Source organism: Oculina patagonica, chromosome 4, assembly GCF_052425735.1.
Source record: "Oculina patagonica isolate OP01 chromosome 4, crgOcupat, whole genome shotgun sequence".
NCBI classification, from domain to species: Eukaryota; Metazoa; Cnidaria; class Anthozoa; order Scleractinia; family Oculinidae; genus Oculina; species Oculina patagonica.
This window is the reverse complement of record NC_135761.1, coordinates 14,302,129-14,320,269: the sequence shown is the minus strand read 5'-3', so window position 1 is coordinate 14,320,269 and position 18,141 is coordinate 14,302,129. Positions and strand designations below refer to the sequence as shown.

General features: G+C 37.5%; 1 protein-coding gene across 2 annotated transcripts; it reads left to right on the top strand.

The window, feature by feature from the left end:
* Positions 1-9,215: 9,215 nt before the first annotated feature.
* Positions 9,216-17,642, top strand: LOC144652412 (interferon regulatory factor 1-like). 2 transcript variants are annotated; one of them, XM_078512424.1, is made up of 5 exons: positions 9,216-9,847; positions 14,289-14,452; positions 16,042-16,138; positions 16,824-16,891; positions 17,459-17,642. In XM_078512424.1, exons 1-5 carry the CDS (start codon positions 9,430-9,432, stop codon positions 17,597-17,599), a joined length of 888 nt encoding a protein of 295 aa, XP_078368550.1. In that variant the 5' UTR covers positions 9,216-9,429; the 3' UTR covers positions 17,600-17,642. The 2 variants fall into 2 exon arrangements, with proteins under 2 accessions (XP_078368550.1, XP_078368551.1); XM_078512425.1 differs by having other exon boundaries at positions 17,462-17,641.
* Positions 17,643-18,141: the final 499 nt, after the last annotated feature.

The window sequence follows — 18,141 nt, the reverse complement described above, 5'->3', positions numbered from 1 at the left end:
TCCACAAATCTACCACAACAGGGTATAATATTTATGCATTGACTGATTTGACAGGACAAATCTAACCAAAAACGGAATTCTCGAGAATTCAGTTCTAATAATTCAATAAATAAACCAATAAGAGATATGAAAGCCAATATAAAATGTTTATTACAATAGCTTGTAACCAGAAAAATCCGGATAAATTTAAATGCGTCATAAACAATTGATCAGTAATAAATTACTAATGTAAACAATCTGAATAAATGAATAAATAAATAAATAAATAAATAAACAAACAAACAGACAAATTAATCAAAATTAATAAACAAACAAATAAACTAGTTAATGAGTAAAAAAACAAATAAATTAAGAAATAAATAGCGTAAAAGCTCTCCAACTAACAAATAAACATAACTATTGTTTTAATTCTCAGTTCTGAAGGTGTGATGATATATCGTCGTACATCTGAAGCCCAAGGTTTTCAAACCACTGTCCTTCGTGGCAGTTTTCGCAGAATATTGGGTTCAAGTCTAGAGACTAAACATGAAAGACCAATGTACACCTACACGATATAACCCTTAAACTAATCCAACAGATGTAAAATTAATAATAACGTAACTAAAATTATGCCCTTTTTATGAAAATATAAATTTTAACAAATAAAAGTATATAACTTAAGTGTCCATTATTAGCTCAGCTGGTAACTTATATAAACAAAATATCAAAAAGTGTCATAAACGGCCGTGAAAACAGACGGTTCGTGTGTATAACCCTTCTCAGTGTAGGAGCACATCTTTGCTAATTGAGGACACTAAATAAACATACAAATATTCTAAATAGAACAGAAACTTAATGAACTAAAACTTAAAACCTTAATTATTGAACATTGTTATAATATTAAAACATTGTTACTAATAAATTATGAACTTAAAAAAAATAAAAAAAATAATTTTAGTGTACAGTTTTTAGCACAGCTGTGCTAATTGAAGACACTAAATAAACATACAAATATTGTAAATAGAACAGAAACTGAAAAATGAACCTGAACTTAAAACCTTAATTATTGAACATTTTTATAACATTTATTACATTGTTACTAATATAAACTTAAAAAATAAGTAACTTTAGTGCAGCATTTAGCACAGCTGTGCTTATTGAGGACTAAATAAACATACAAATATTGTAAATAGAACATAAACTTGATAATGAACTAGAACTTTAAATCTTAGTTATTGAACATATTTATAACATTTATAACTTTGTTACTAAACATAAAGGTAGAAACGAACAGATCCTTTTTATAAAAGGAAAATATATAGCGATTTAACGGAGATTGATTACTTGTTACCTTTTTTAATCGGTATCCCTAACACAAAACTTAAATAACCCAGATTACACGGGCACTTGAAAAAAAAAAAAAGACGCTTTGCTCCGGGTTTTTCCATACATTAAAAGTACTTATTGCTGTGCAATGACTAGATGACGAATTTCAATACCCTGTCAGCTGTAAAACCTAACTTTGATAACGATTTATTATAAAAGTAGAATCGATGGATTAACATTCAACTCAAACGTATAATATTTAAAACGTTAAGAATTTTAATAACGATTCATAAAAAAACGAGTTATAATTTAGATTTTTGAAAATAAAGACTACCTAGTAAAACGTGTTTTCGTAAAAGTTTTTTTACTTACTGAAATAGTGTATAAAGTTAAGCCTAGTTGTAGACTCTGCTTATGTACACAAAAACCCCAAATCGCGTACAGCAGCTTAAAAAAATAAGCCTTGACTACCAAAACATACGCCTTCCCTCTGCCTTTCAACGTTGAGTTGTTTACGGGGGGGGGGGGGGGGGGGTTGCCTTTACATGCTGTTCAAGCCGAATGTTTTTTCAGGGTGCTCTCTGAACTACATAGGCCGCTTCATAACTGCGAAGATGCCCGAGGAAGATGCATTGCATTGATTGGTAAATGATTGTCGTGTTTTTGGTTTGTAGATTGTTGATAAGCACTCCGTTAGCAGTGGAATCGGGGTCATTTGAAAGAAGCCCAATGATGTCACCGAGAACGTACTCCGATCCCAATCTCCTGAAGTCAACTGGTGTTTAGAACATTTTACCACAGTGAAATATTCTGAAAAGAAGAGGCATTTGATCGAGTTACCTCGAAAGCTGCGTGCAAAAGTTGACTTAGAGGCACTTATGTTGATGTTGGGCCAACAGAAAAGATCTTGCCCTAACAGTGTTTAAAAATATGCCGGACGCTTGGATACCATTTGCCGCTGTTGATCTGTATTTATATGGCCCCGCGTTGACAAACAAGTAGATATCTTAACCAAAGCTAGATGAAACGACTAACTTCGCCTCCTAGACTCATGTTTGTCACGACTCGAGGAAGTTAGCTATTTACAAGGAGAATGTATTTCACAATCTGTTTATATGGTGTTTTTCATTTTGGCAACAAATATGACGGCTTGTCAGAGATTGAGAGGAAAGAGAAAAGATAGGACTTTTCTTGCTTAGTTTGAAGGGGCAAAATGTTTTGGCCTTTCGGTTCTTTCCTAACATTCTTCTACAAAAAGTGGCGCCCGGGCTCCTTGGATCCTCCCCCTATAGCGGCCACTGTATTTAACGCTTGTTTCATCCTTCCCAGCCCTTTGTTAGATAGATTGCAAAACAGTCGTTTTTCCTCTAAAATAGTTAAACATTCTCTTATCGAAGGCGCGAAGACCGAGCGCGTTCGCAAAAAAAATAAGACTGTTTTGCAGTCTATTTGTTAGAAGCATATAAAATTCATGCTAAGCGCCGTATTATCATGGATTATAATCCATGGTATTATAGACGAGGATTGAAAACAAGTGGAAAAACTTTGAAGGTTTTCTAATTAACAATTAGACTACGAGCCCGAGTTTTCTATGAGCAAATAGTCAACGAGGCGCAGTCGAGTTGACTATCGCTCATAGAAAACGAGGGCGAGTAGTCTAATTGTTTTAGTAGAAACTCTAAAGGATTGCAGTCCAAAACCTACAATATTGTGCACTTTAAAGACAAAAATCAAGAAAATTTACCGCTTAAAGAGCTACTCTTGCGCGCGACTGTTTTCTATCGGCGAATAGAAATCAGTGGGAGAACCAATCAGATTCGCGGATTTCCAATAGAACACAGCTGAGTTTCTACTAATAGTTTTTGGTCAACTATATATCAAGGTAGGATGCTGCTTAGGTTTTTGCTAAATAAAAGTATTTTTTATCATCAAGTGTTGCTTCTGATTTTTTAACCTCTAGTTGATCTATCGTGATTGTCTGAGTGAAGGCATCCCTGAAAAGGAATTTCTTTGATGACAAGTCGCTAACAACAGTCGTTTTCAGGACCCCTTTAGGTGATGGTACACGGGACAACTCAGTGCAACAACGATTTTTCGCCCAACAATGTTGGCAACACGTTGAACTTGCAGTGAAATTGTGAAATTCAAATCGAATAATTTAATTCAGTTTTAGAGCAGTTTTCACTTGAGTGTCGAAGGTAATTCGCGTTTGCTTTGGTTTTCTGTTGACTTGGTTTGGTGATTGGTTAAAAAAAAAACACTTGTCGACTTTCTCAACCAGTCAAGAATAACACCAAAACCAATCGCGACTCTACCGACAGGTATTTACCGCGCTTCGTTCTGGCTACATGTATTTGCTTTGAGTTTTGATTGATTTACTGGATTGTCTGCGTCCTTTGTTATTGGCCAGACTGACTACTGAGTGTTCTTTTGGTTTTACAACACTCAATAAAAGATCACTTTATCACGAGGCTAGCTGGCAATAAAAGTTTTACGAAGCTGTTAGACTAAGCTAACGATTGACAGTTAACTTCATTTATGATGCTCCTATATGTATGTATAAAGAGAAACTACTAAACGCTCGTCAAGCTTCTGTGCTCGTCAAATGACAGGTGTCAATCATTGATCCAATCCGTTGACATGTGTTTCCTGTAGGCAACAGGTACAGTACGTAAATGCCAAATTTTCACCAATCCTGAATTATTTCCCGTGTGAAAGTATTGATATCCGTTTTTGACTTTCTGTCACGTTATTTTTTTTTTCACTTTCGACAACCACGTCATCATTGACGTCGTGCCGACCAAATTAGACAGGGGCGTAGCCAGCTTTCTGAAGAGTTGTAGGCCTGGCCGCTTCTAGGTAGGGGATGCAGGTGGAGACCCTCAAAATTGCAATTTCACAGCACTAGCTAAATATTTACATTTTACAGTGGAACCCCGATATAACGATATGCCAAAGGAGCAGTAAAATTATATCGTTATATCGAAGAATCGTTATATCGAAACTCCCGATATAACGATATGGCCGTAAAATAACCGAAAATATCGTTATGTCGGGGTAAACTTAACAAATACTCTTTACTGCATACTAAAGGAGGATAAAGAGGATAAAGTTGATAAAGAGCCTTTGAACATAGTATCATTTTCGTATATTATCGTACAAAACTATTAACAGAAACGTTAAAGATTACTCGATTACTGTTATGTTATTGCATTAAATTCGATGTTTTGCTTAAATTGTGAATGTGTATACTGATTATATCGCTATATCGGGAAAGATTTTACTTTCGGTCCGCTAAATTCTCAACGTTAAATCGGGAAGATCGAAGATCGTTATTTCGGGGTTCGGACCCATACATTGTACTGTAACTTTTGCCGGGACATAGAAAATTCATCGTTCTATCGGGAATATCGTTATATCAAGGATCGTTATATCGGGATTCCACTGTACTGCAGAGAATAGGTCAACTTTCAGTCATTGCCAAATATATAAACGCACTTGTCTTTAATGACACATACCCTATCACTTGGCTACTCTAGAAGTCTTCCGAGTTTCTACTTGCTTGAGACTTGACCAATCGCGAAAGGTTATTTGCGATACTTACAATGCACATTGCTTTCGATTTCATCTTGAAAGTGCTTCAGCCTGAATTTCTCTCTATTATACATGAAAATTTGAGCGGGCTAAAAAATTTGTAGGCCCAGGCCTACGGGCCTATAGGCTAGCTACGCCCCTGTTAGAATATTGTAATATTGTTACCTGTTGAGGTGTTATTTTAATAGCATGTCCATGGGTCACTACAAAAAAATAGTCTTTTTTGAAGGCACAAAGATGCACCGAAAAAATCATTGAGTTTGTTTTTGAAAAATGGGGTGCCTCAAGATCAAGCCCTTTTAAAATCAAGTTTTGAGCGCAAACCTGGACGTTTGCATAATGTTGCTTTCTGGTCGCAATTCACAAAATTTGTTTTTTGATTTGCCGAATGATTTTTGTTTAGAAATCGCCTAGGTCAACAGTCCGCTCACGTAACAGGGTACAGTTCCGGTTTTAGAAGACCTCCATAAAACAGAACTCGTCTTCCGTCGAATTTGTTATATCACTTTCTAGTCTCTTCCCTTATGTATGGTTTTGTCTTGGAGGTTTATTAGAGTGTACTTTTAAAGCTATTTATCAGTTGTTGGATGAACTTTAGGATCACAGTGATGAGAAGCTGCAAGTTACATTTTCTATGCTATTCACTGTTTTACCGGCTTCGTGGCTTGCGTTCGCTATAATGTTTAGTAGAACTGAGTTGTTTTCAAAGTTTCTCTGGTCTACTAGCAAAGGTTTGTTAAGGTAAGTTTGCGTTGTGCGATAAGACACTCACTGTGGACATATCTGTGAATTTCCTTTAATCTTTATTGTGAGCTTCACTAAGGAAAGTTTCTTACGATATTGGTTCTTGATTCCCGCGATCCTGATTGGCGATAACTTTCGTCGTGTCCGATTAAGCTTTTATCTGTTAAGAACTGTTTCTTTTCATGTTTTTTTTTTTTGCTGAAAAAATATAACCACAAACGTGTAGAAAATTGCTAATCTAGAGGGTTGAAGTGTTTCAATTAGTTTTTTTTCCGTTCTATTACCGATAATATAGTTAATAACTACCAATAATTTCACGTTGTAGAATTACTTTTCGCACCACATAAATGCCTTTACACAAGCGAAATAGCCCGTAAGGTCCCGTAACCTCTTTAGCTATGCGTCAAGTTGTTTGTTGGGGAGATATTTGATTACGAAGATTTAGTTAATTGTCATCTTGTTTTGGATTTCGAGTATTTCATGAACCTACGTTTGTCACAGATGATGTTTTCCAGTTTGTCTTACATTTTCCTTTAGGAGGAGGAGAGGAGGAGGGATAATGTTCAGAAGCTTTAAGTTGCCTGTGAATTTGTCTTAACCCTGTCTGCGATTATGGGAACTTCAACACGATGGAACATTTCCAAGATACTGACGCGGATTATCGATTCCCATGAACATGAATGTGATTTTCTTTCAACCTTGGCTTAGTCATTGTATTCAGTGTGAGTTTTAATATGGACAGTTTCTCACGAATATGTGTTGCAGGTTCCCACGATTCTGATTGGCGAATGCTTTCCTCGTGTCTCTTGTATGCTACTAACGAGTTTTAGTGTAAAGAGCTATCCTAAAGGTTTTGCTCCAAAACCCATCAGAATCAACGAAATCTCTATTTGAGAGGCATACGTTTATATATCATTGAAATAGCAGTAGTATACTGTAAGTGTTCCATAGTTGTGAAGTGTTGAAGAAGAGTTAAACCAACCGATTTGTTGTCCACAAAACAGAGTCCTGCTCATATCTCATCTCAGCGAGATCAGCAAGCTAAATTCGTCAGCTTGCAATTTCGGAAGATAATGCAATCATAGCCATCGATAATTTTGCTATCGCACGAAAAAAGAAGTCAGCAATGATTTTAAACATGTAAACTATTTGTTCTTTCACGTCTGGCCTTTGTCTACACCATGAGAGTAAAGTGTCTTGCACAAAAACACAGAAAAAAGACCCCGGGCATGGGTCGAACTAGGGCAGCTTGATCCGTAAACTCTTTTATGCTTCTTACAAGTTTTATCTGTTCAAGAGCTTTTTCAATCTGTGTTCCTTAACAACCCAGACATGAAATAGCTATTTAAGAGGTAAGTTTATCATTGAAATCTTTAGCAGTAGTAGCAGTAGTAACTATTCCATAGTGGCGAGCTGTTGAAGAATAGTTAAACCAACCAACTTGCTGTCCACAAAACAAGATCGGAGTCGTACTCATACCTCCCTGATCAGCAAGCTAAAATCCATCAGCTATCAGCTTCGCAAGATAACGCAATCAGAGCCATCGATATAGATTTTGCTATCGCACGAAAAACCGAACCCAGCAATGGTTTTAAACATGTAAACTATTTATTCTTTCACGTCTGGCTTTTATCGACACTGTGAGAGTTAAGTGTCCTGCACAAAAACAAAACACAAACACCCCGGCCAGGGCTCGACCCCGGACGGCTCGATCCGTAAACCAAAGCACAAACCATTAGGCCACCGCGCCTTTTTAAAACGTGTACAACTACTTCCTGCAGTAATGACGTCATAATTTATTGCTTCTGTGAATAAACCAATGAAAATTGAGATGGTGTGGACAATCCATGTTAATTATCCACCTGTTTATAACCAGTTAAGTTGTAGACTGCACGAATCGCCAAAAATAGCACTATCTAGTCAAGATATTACGAATCTGTCAAGAAACATAGAAAGTTTGCGTTAGTTACATGTATAAAATCGTTTTGTCACATATCTGCAACATATCTGAAAGTTAATTTGCTGTTGTGATATAATATGCGAGTAAACATTTTGATGCAACCTAATACAGCATTGATCAGATACAAATCTAAGTTCTGACGAGCTGTAAAATGCAGGATTATTAGCTTATCTAGAATTAAGCAGCTGCATTTTGTTGATCACGATTAACGTTTGATCAAATCAGTAATAATAGGATTTAGTGTATGTTCCGAAGTTCGAATTTCCTTTCCTAGATTGATGCTTTAAAAATCCGCTTTCGAAAACCTAAGCCGGAAAATTAAGCTAATAAAGGCGTAGAAAATTATGAAAATTGGGGTTTAAAAACGTGATTGAAACCGAAAAATTAGAAATGAAATGAAATGTCTTGTGACATTTGTCTTGTGGATGTTCCAGAATAATAAGTTTGAAGTATTTTCGTGAAATATTTTTTCAGCCTTCGAAAGTTAAACAGGTGTTTATCTTGTTAAGACAGGCTTAGACAAGCTGTAATGAACTGTTGCTTTCTAAAGGGAAGTAGAGGGAAACCAGATCTGGGTTAGTAGGGGTGGGGACGTTACCATGGTTACTCGCCATACTGAATTACAAGCACCTTAAAGAGGAAGTGAAGAGGGAAGTGGGTTATAGGGGTGGGGAAGTTACCCATTTTGATATAAACGCCCCTCACGGAGGAAGGAGGAAGAAGAAAAGAAAGTTGATTATAGGGGTGGGGAAGGTACCGATTTTGATGTTAGATATAAGCGCCCCCTTAAGGATGAAAGAGGAAGGAGAAAGGGCGAGGGTGAGAGATGGTGATGGGGTAGGGGGGCTTTGGCGGTACGGAAACATATACATTTGGACTGGACTAAGATAGGGTTTACATATAAGCAAGGTATACCCCTCCACCTCACCCACGAGGGTTTATGGCGACTCCGTTTAAGACAGATGGGTAGTTTTGTTCCGGGGCATTTTCTCTTGACATTTCTAAGGGCACAGACCATGAACGTAATGGCGCTCCATATCAGATATGCTTTATTTTTTGTTATTGTTTAATCTGTCATCGAGTTCGTAAAAGTGTGGCAATTAAACGTTGGTTTCATAATTTTACTTCGGTTCAAAAGTTCACCTCGTGTCGCGTGTTGAGGTAATGATATCGAAAACTGCAAATCTATCAAACACAACAAAGACGCGTGCGATTCCATTAATCTTTCGACGGTAAATAAGCATAGATGAAGTACTGTTATCGCGAACTAAGTTGCCACCTCATCGCGTCGTCACGAACGGTCTCCTTGAATTTAAAAGCTTGAAAGAAGGGCAAAAAGGAGCATTGTTTTCACGACTGATTGTATTTGAAACAAAATAAGGGCATTACCCCTTTACAACACCTCGAGATAATGAATTTTGCAGTGAATGATGCCGAATTTCGTAAAGAATACTACTTGTCTTCGTCACGAAAGTAGTTTTATCTAGCGCGGAAGTCGATTTTGTTATTCTTTAGGTTAAAATTAATTAGACAGGAGATTTTATAAATAGTTACCTCGATCCCCAGGAACCAATCACAGCTAGGCGTCTTGTAAGGTGGAATATCTAGGATAGGGGCGTTGACTTTAAAGGGCAACTCAGAAAAAAACGCCGTTCGTTTGCGCTTCCAAATCTTGCAGTTCACAGCTCGGCGCAGGGAAATCTAGCTAGGTTAATCAGCCGATACGCAGTGAAAGCTCGAAGCAGGAAAGCGAAAGCCGTTTAGAAAACTTCAACTGAGTTGTTATTCGGAAATAACTCAACGCACGAAACTGCAAGAAACGAAAAATGTTATCTAAGAGGATGCGAGTTTCGTCAGTCGACAAAGATCGATCCTTCGAGCGCAGGGTCTCATCGAGAGTGCCGAAGGAAAGGCAGCGCTTTACACCTTGGTTAGAGGAGCAGATCGATCGTGGTGGTATTGATGGCTTGGAGTGGATCGAGAAAGATAAAGGCCTATTCAAGGTTCCCTGGGTGCGGGTGGATAAACCGGAGTTCGTCCTTGAGACTCATGCAGAACTCTTCAAACGCTGGGCACAACACACCGGAAAATATCGTCAAGGCGACCAGCCCGACCCGTCCACATGGAAGACAAGGTTTCGTTGTGCTCTTCGGAAGATGCAAGAAATCGTCGAAATCAAAGAACTGGGGAGCTTAGAAGGGAGCAAGCCATACAGAGCGTTCAGGTTTAAGCCGAAACTGAAAGGTACAGTACGAAACAGTTGTCATAATTCTGAGACTTGCTCACCTTGTCCGACAATACTTCACTATAATTAGCGGCTTTGCATACAAATGTTGTACCTGCAGTCCCTTTAATGACCATGTGTTCGTGAAAACGCCGTCTTTTAACGCCATAGACGTCAAGTCTTTGTTGAATTGATTTGTAGATTACATTCTTTTCGAAAAAAAAAAAGGACCCGTTGTAGGTAATAAAGTCTGTGTCTCTATTCGAGAATGCGTTTAGTTTTACTCCAAAATGGATTTGGTCTTAACCTTCAGTTCCATGTCGTTTGGGAGGAATTTTGATTCTGCTAAATGGCTTCGTTGCCGAGGAACTGAGAATTTGAAGCACTAATTTCAACTGAAGTGAGGGCATTTCTAAACAAACTTCGCTCTCCAGGCGTTGTCACATTAAACGTCGTTCGTGGATCTTCGTGAGATATTTCAATCAAGGGCTCGAAATAAAGAGAAGTAGAATGAGGAAAAATAAAGAAATAACATAAAAATCACATTTAACAATGGAGCGAACACCTTCGAAACGTTTTAGTTTATCTTGAGACAAAAATGTTTTTTGTTTTCTTTGTGTCCGTCCGTCATAGATCCTCCGGGCACTAATTATCCAATTTATGCTGCATGGTAGAATTTTCTGGACTTCTTTGTATCATCAGAAACAAGAATATGGAAACTCTTTGATTAAAGAGCAACTTACGGAAAGCAAAGTACTCTCCCTTAACTGCTTTCTTCTCACCTTTAGTTTTTATGAATTCCTATTCAATTTGCGAATTCTGAGGTCAGTTGCCATATCATGGAATATTGCTACACCAAAAAAAAAAGAAAAATGCGTGCTTGTTCCCTCGTCAATTCGAAGGCACGTGGGTCCCTATCACTTTCAAGTGGAATAAAGCGCTTGATTTATACATAAGTGTTTCCTAACAGAACGTAATGAGCAGCAAAGGAGGCCGAAAATTATTCTTGCAAATTGGAAACTGCAGCTTTGATGAAAGTTAGACGAGAAAAGAATCGCTTCGGCACGGGTGGGCGACAAAAGGCCGGAAATGATAAACACATAGCAAGGGAATTTGATTTTCATCTGCTTGCAGAATCGTGCAAAATAGTAACTTTGCTACTTTGAAAACAAGTACAGGCAAAAAACGTGTACACATATTTAGCCTGCGTCGAATTTTAAACGCGCTGTGCCAAGCAACGAATCTCCAGGACTTGAAATCTTTTCGCGTAGCACGCGCCGTGTAATGACTAAAACAGTGGGTAACGTTAGAATTACGGGTTATTCCCTTACCTGCTAATTTTAAGGAATTAACGAAGTATATATGATTAACACATTAGGCTTGTAATCCGATTTTCACCTTTTTCCTATACATATCAACATTTCAACGCTTTCATCCATTTAGAGCTAATTGGCCCTCGCATACTTTGATAAGGCCGCGCCAAACAGCTGTTTTGCGTGTTGCGTTAATAAAGTTTAAAGATGCGACAAAACTTTCCCTTTCAGTTGAAGACCATTCTTTCGTTTCACAAGGAAAAACTTCACAAACTGCACATATTTAACTATTCTGGAATGTCCACAGGAAGTACTAGCGTATATTTTTGCAATTAAACTATTTCAAAAGGCTTTTATTCATTCTTTTATTGCGCAACACGTGTTTTGTTGTTCCAGACATCTTTGTTTTGATGACGAGTTTATCTACACCGCAAGTGCAGGTTTATATGCCAGCTTTTGTTTTACTTAAGAATGGTTGCTCATTTCATTGCGCCAGCGGCTATATATACTGTAAAGGCATTGTGAAAAGGTAGAAAGCTTCTGGAAAAGATGGGCCAAAAAAATAGAGCAAAATTAGTAAATAAAAGAAACATTTAATACACTGCCATCTTTGAAACGTCTCTAACTCGTTTATATCAAAGCTTAGGCAACGGAACTTGTTCTTCAAACAATAGTCACTTCAAAATGCGCGCACTTGAATTCGGCTGTCTTTGAAAACTGAATACTTTGTGAACGTTTGACATACCTCCAAAAACACTCAGAACAATAAAGCGCAGGTATTCTACAGAAAGCGAGCAAACAAAGGCTTGAATGTCTTGCGTCATTTTTTTTTTTTTCGGGATTGAGTTTTTAGTGATTTCCCTCAGTGACTGGCGGTTGGCCAGAGTCAACAGGAACACAAATCACTCAGTCTTTTGCCAATTTGCAACATGGTACTTTGATGAAAGAAAGGGATTTTTTTCTAAGTGTTTAGATTTTATTTGCAGCGTTTTTGCAAATGAAGCAAAGTTTGCGTGGCCCTTTGAAAATGTTTCAATAGCACTTGAATGGAGCGCATCGTGCGTGAAACTGCTATTTAATTGTTGAGTTTTTGTTTGCCTTTCCCAAAAAGGACAAAATACACGAACGACAGTCTGCTGTGAATGTTGTTAACCCGGCGATAGCATTGCCTCAAAGCGCATTCGTTGGGGGCTACTCAGTAGCAGAAGCTTGCACATAGTATAGCTTTTATGATGAATGAGAGAGAGAACTATGCAAATAAGTAGCAAGAAACATTTCAAGTTGGCATTTTAACTAGTGAAAGCAAGTGGTAACCTGTAGTTTTTGTCTGTTTTACCACTCGCCTCAGGCTAGCAAGGAACTTGGTGAAAAACAATCACTTCTGTCTATTAAAATTTCACCCCCTTTTTTTTCAATTTTCATTATCTATCAAACGGCATGAATTTGTCAGTGAGTTCGAATAGAAGCTTTGTTAAAGTGAGCCAACTCACACAAAAAGCCAATTACGAGGACATAGCTATCTTGGTTCCCGGATCGTAGGGTGCTTCGAACAAACCATTAGCCGCGACTTAAACGAACTGTGCCATGGATTTTTAGCCAAATTTAGGCATGGGAAATGGCCATAAAATTCGATGAAATATAAACATAACCGCTCAAAACAGTGAAGGAACATTTCAATAACACCACAAATACAAAAGAAAATACGGGTGGCCAAAAGTGAAGAAGATTGAAACGGATATGCGATATGGATTTTTGAAATATTGTTGGGCTGAACAGTTTTCAAAGTTAATCTTGTTTGCTTTTAACTTTACATTATATCGCACAGGAGACCCACCTGGTTGAAATGAAGTTATATTTTTGTCATTTAGAATCCATAAAAGTAATTTTATTGCAAACAGTAGGTTTCATAGCAAGTATTTGGCAAAACTTAATAACATAAACTTTACTCATGCCGTGACACAGTCCCTTTAATTGTTGAATTGAGTTCTGTTCTTTTGTTTTATTAAAAAAAAAACATAAAAGTGATGTGAAGCCATAAATTTTGCTGACTTCAATGTGTGCGACTTGGATCAGTTATCAAATCAATCTAGTGTCGTTTATTTTCCTGAATTTCCGGGTGTCGTTCAGCAAGTTCGCTACAAGAGAGGATCGCAAAATAAATCCTCGAAAATAAACTATTGTTCAACAGAAACGTAGAAGATGTTTATACAAACAAGAAATTATTTTGATTATAGTCGATCGAATGTAGAAGCTCCGCAACAAACCAGCCGTGTCTTTTTCCAATTGTTCTTTTTCTTGGGAACTCGACTATTTCCTGTTTACCTTAAATGATTAATTCGCTCCCAGAATTGATTTTGTGAACGCCAACAATACGTTTCTGGAACCCTCGAAAAATAAAAACTTTTCAAAATTTTAAGATTTCTATCGGATGTTTGCCAGTCGAAATTGAAATTTACGCTTTCGTATTCCAATCACTGTGAACCAACAAACGTGATTTGCATTAATGTTCACGCGGCGACCCTCAAAAACAAAACTGAAATGATGGCTTTTTAGATCTCGAGAATTCGATAGTAATGTTTTTTCGTTCCTCGACATCAGAAGCTCGTGTAATAAGTATGATTTTTGTAAGTAAGACTCGATGTTTTTCAGCCGGACGACATTGCAAGTTCAAGAAGAGTTATAACTTCCGTATCTTTGTGGTGACTTTCGAACCCTTCAACTTGAACACTGAATGCTTATTTTCTGCTGTGGGCTGTTTATTTATTTTACTTTTTGCAATTTCTTTTGAAATGGCACGTCGACTCTCTCATTTCGTTTTTAACTGCTTTCTGCCTCCACGATTATTTATAAATGAAAAAAACAAAACAAAAAACAAAAAACAAAAAACAAAAACATACACACACATACATACCGGCGTGTTGAGCAACCCGCAGTTTTACTACTATAAAGTTGATTGATTTTTTCTTAATTTCGTTCGCTCAGATCGCCTCTGTTTTCTGTGTCTTAAAAGAAAAACAGACACGTTAACTGCTCGAATCTTCTTTTTAAAGTAGAGTACGAACAGTTTAGTTTCATCATATAGCTAAGAAAAGCTAGCTAAATGTCGATCAGACCATTTAGTTTGTTGCTTCTCTTTATCACTTTCTAGGAAACAGTTGTTCCTTTAAGCGCCCGCCTTGCAAAGTAGACACGAGAAGACGGTCTTCAATGGAATCACTGGAGTCAGACAATTCGTCAGCTACTGAACCCATGAATATGATAAGCGGCCCAATGGAACCGTGGGGAATGGGAAATGGCTGGCTGAATGCACAGGTGACCTAGAAACGCTTGTGTTAGCCGGTATTAAAATAAAAATAACCTTTTTTTTATTTGAACATACTAGAACTGTTACCAATGGCATTGATTTATCCGAGTTATTGTTTTGTTAATTTTCCACCATAACACATTTATTGTTGCTAGTAGACGTTTTTCAGTAAAAGAAGAATTCAGCCGTTCACTTTGAAACATCGGCGCAATCTTCCAACGGAACCCGGGACGCAGTCTCCGTGGTCTTGATCACTCAAACGAAAGGCCCATTTTCGCCCCGAACACTTTGCGCGTAGAAGTAAAAATGTACTCTTCACAAAGAAAATGCCTGTGCACTACATTGACCGTTCAAGTTACTCACAGACTATTGAATTATTTTATGTGGAGTACACGAACGCACATATCTTAGGGACTGACCATTATTTTTTGGGGGGGATAAAAAATATTGAAAAAAATGTTTGCAGGGCCTAAAAAGACAAAATAAATTGTTTGCAGACACGATACGTATAACAAAAAATAGTTAGCATTTCGAAAAAAAAAATGTTTGTAGAGGTGCATAAACTAAAACTGAAAAAAGTTTGCAGGGGAAAATTTTTCATCCCCCCCCCCCCCTCCAAGAAAATAATGGTCCGTCCCTTAGCGTCAGAAGGCAATTACTGATCAATCGCCGGGATCAAACTGGTCGGACGAACAGTGGAGCGGAGTCGCACTGTTTACTCGTCGTACCCGCTTGCTTTTAGGGTTATAAAATACCTTTTTCGGACGTTTTTTTTTTTTAAATGAAAGCCATCTCTATTTTAGAGCAGTTTTCAATTGAGTGTCGTAAAACCAAAACCAATGTAATTACTTCGGCCAATCACAAAAGACACGGACAATCCAGTGAACCAATCAAAACTCGAAGCAAATACATGTAGCCGGCACGAAGCGCGGGAAAACGTGCGCGAGCTAGTCACGATTGGTTTTGGTTTTAGTTCTGATTGGCTTAGAAAGTAGCGCGAGATTTTTAAGCCAATCACTAAGCGTAGCAATGCAAAACCAAAGCAAACGCAATTTACTTTCGACACTCAAGTGAAAACCGCTCTTTTGCAGTACCCGGTAGCTTACACTTGAGTGAGTTGAAGGTGCAAAAGTTTAAATAAAGCGAAACTCATCAAACGAGAAAAACTATGACACAAACGTATTTTAAAATGACTATGGGTCACGCCCAATGCAAAACGCGAACTTCTATCTAATTCCTATTTAGGGATTCAGTTTAAGTCTCCGAAGACTACCACCGTCATTTTTATATATAAAGACGTCATCTCGGGCTTCAAGTATCACAAACTGTATAGTAGTCTATAATGTTGTTTTTAAGCCTAGCTTTGGATTGCCTGCATACTAATTTGGATTGCCTGCATACTAATTTGGATTTCCTGCATACTAATTTGGATTTCCTGCATGTTAATTTGGATTTCCTGCATACTAATTTGGATTTCCTGCATACTAATAACTGCCTTCCTCCATACTAATGAACGGATTCCCGCTGCATATTATAGACTACTCTGTATGTACACCAATAGTTTTGTTTATTTTTCTTGGCCTTTGTGTGTTTGCAGCATTACCGTGACGATGAGTGGGATAATTATTCTCCAGATGGCATTCAAAACCAGTATGGCCCGTATGGTCTGACCGATCAGGAAGCTAACTATTTTGGTAAGGAATTTTGAAGACATTTGCCGAAAAAACACACAATATACACTAACCACCGCCTGGTTAGCTCAGTTGGTAGAGCGCGGGTCTGCTGTGCGGGAGGTCGTGGGTTCGAACCCCGGACCGGACCAACACTCAGGGTCTTAAAATGACTGAGGAGAATGTGCTGCCTTTGTAATTATATCTGCAAATGGTTAGACATTCTAGTCTTCTCGGAAAAAGACCCGTCTCTTGTATCTACAGCCTTGTAACAGGGGACGTTAAAGAACCCACACACTATTCGCAAAGAGCAGGGCACGAAGCTCCCGGTGTTGTGGTCTGGCCTTTACAATTGCATCTTAAATTACAGTATGTGTAAAGCGCATTTGAACATACACATATGGAAAATGCTTTTATGAAATGCATTATCATTATCATTATTATTAAAAATCCTACTAAGGTATTTATGTACTGTATTGTTTATATCCCCTAAAAAACATTCTGTATATTATTCTGCCTAGTTTTACTTTCTTTGTAAACCTGGTTGTTAAATTTTATCACTTAGTTGTAAATATCTTTTTTCCAAGATAAACATATGTTGCCTTAAATTTGCTGACACAATATAAAACTCACACACACAATACAATCCTTTTTTTTATGTAAATGCAAGTTTTATCTGCAAAGTAAAATAATGACGAGTTGTTTACAGATTTACAGCGTAACATGCGCCAAAGCTGTTTGTTGCAAGAAGGATTCAGTGGAGCCATGTATAATGAGGTGAGACCATAAAAACGTATATCTAATAATAATAAATAATTAACTTATATTATTTCGTGACATAGACATCATCAAAGATTGGATATAATTGTACATTCTCACGTGCGAAATGCGAGAAATATATTTTTCTCATATATTTTTTTGTGTTTGAGTGGTGTTAGCAACATTAAAAATATTCCAAAAAAAGTGGAGATATTTTTAAGAAATCCTGTATACCTATTAGATAGATAGATAGACAACTTTATTTAAAGAGGGTAGCACATAACAGAAATTCTGAAAAACCTGTGACCCTCTATTTTTTAAAAAATTACAATTTCTAGAAATATAAAACTAATTAGTTAATCTAAATAACCTAATTACAAAAATTTAAAAACTCTAAAATTACAATAATTAATTTAAAATACAAATGACTTGTCTACTACTACTAATTACAAATATCTTTAAAAATGCTAAAAAAGGAAAGGATATAAGAAAATATGTACATGAGTTAAAACAGGTCAGGCTTTGGTTACAGAATTTAAAAAATTAGCTATAGCACATCTTTACCTGTCCATTTTTTTGTATCAGCAGTGCCTTGCACTTCATCAGTTGGTAGACTGGCGTGACTTGATGGAGCCGGTGATGCCAGAGGAATGGAGTAAATACTTTCCAGATGGTATTCAAAACCAGTATTGCTTGTCTGTATCTCAGGATCAAGCTATGGGCTGAAAGGACAACTGAAGCCATCTATTTTGGTGAGGAAGGGTTGGGGGGGGGGGGGGGGTGGGGTCATTTGCACATAGGAACACAAAGTTAAAGGGACACTGTCATGAGCTCCACTTCAAATCCCAGGGGGGGGGGGGGTACTCCAGCTTATAAATGACGGGGATGATCGAAGGATTTTTTTGGGTTTGAAATTTTCGATTCCGGGATTTTTTTGGGTTGGAAAATTTGGCAAGTATTTTTTGGGGTGACTTGATTTAAATAGGGGATTTTTTTGGGTATTAAAAACAAACTTAAGTGCCTTGACACGGCCTTGGCGTATTTATGGTATGATGAGGTATGATGAATAGACAAACACGAGCGCTCAATTTTTTTATGGTTTTCTTTGTGTTATATTCTTGCCCCTCCTGACATTTTTCTCCTGGGATTTTTGGGGGGGTTATTTTTGGTCCAGAGATTTTTTAGGGTAATGTCGGAAGACTTAGGGATTTTTTTGGGTCCTGAATTTTGCACCCATTCGATCATCCCCGTCATTTGAAATCCCGAGT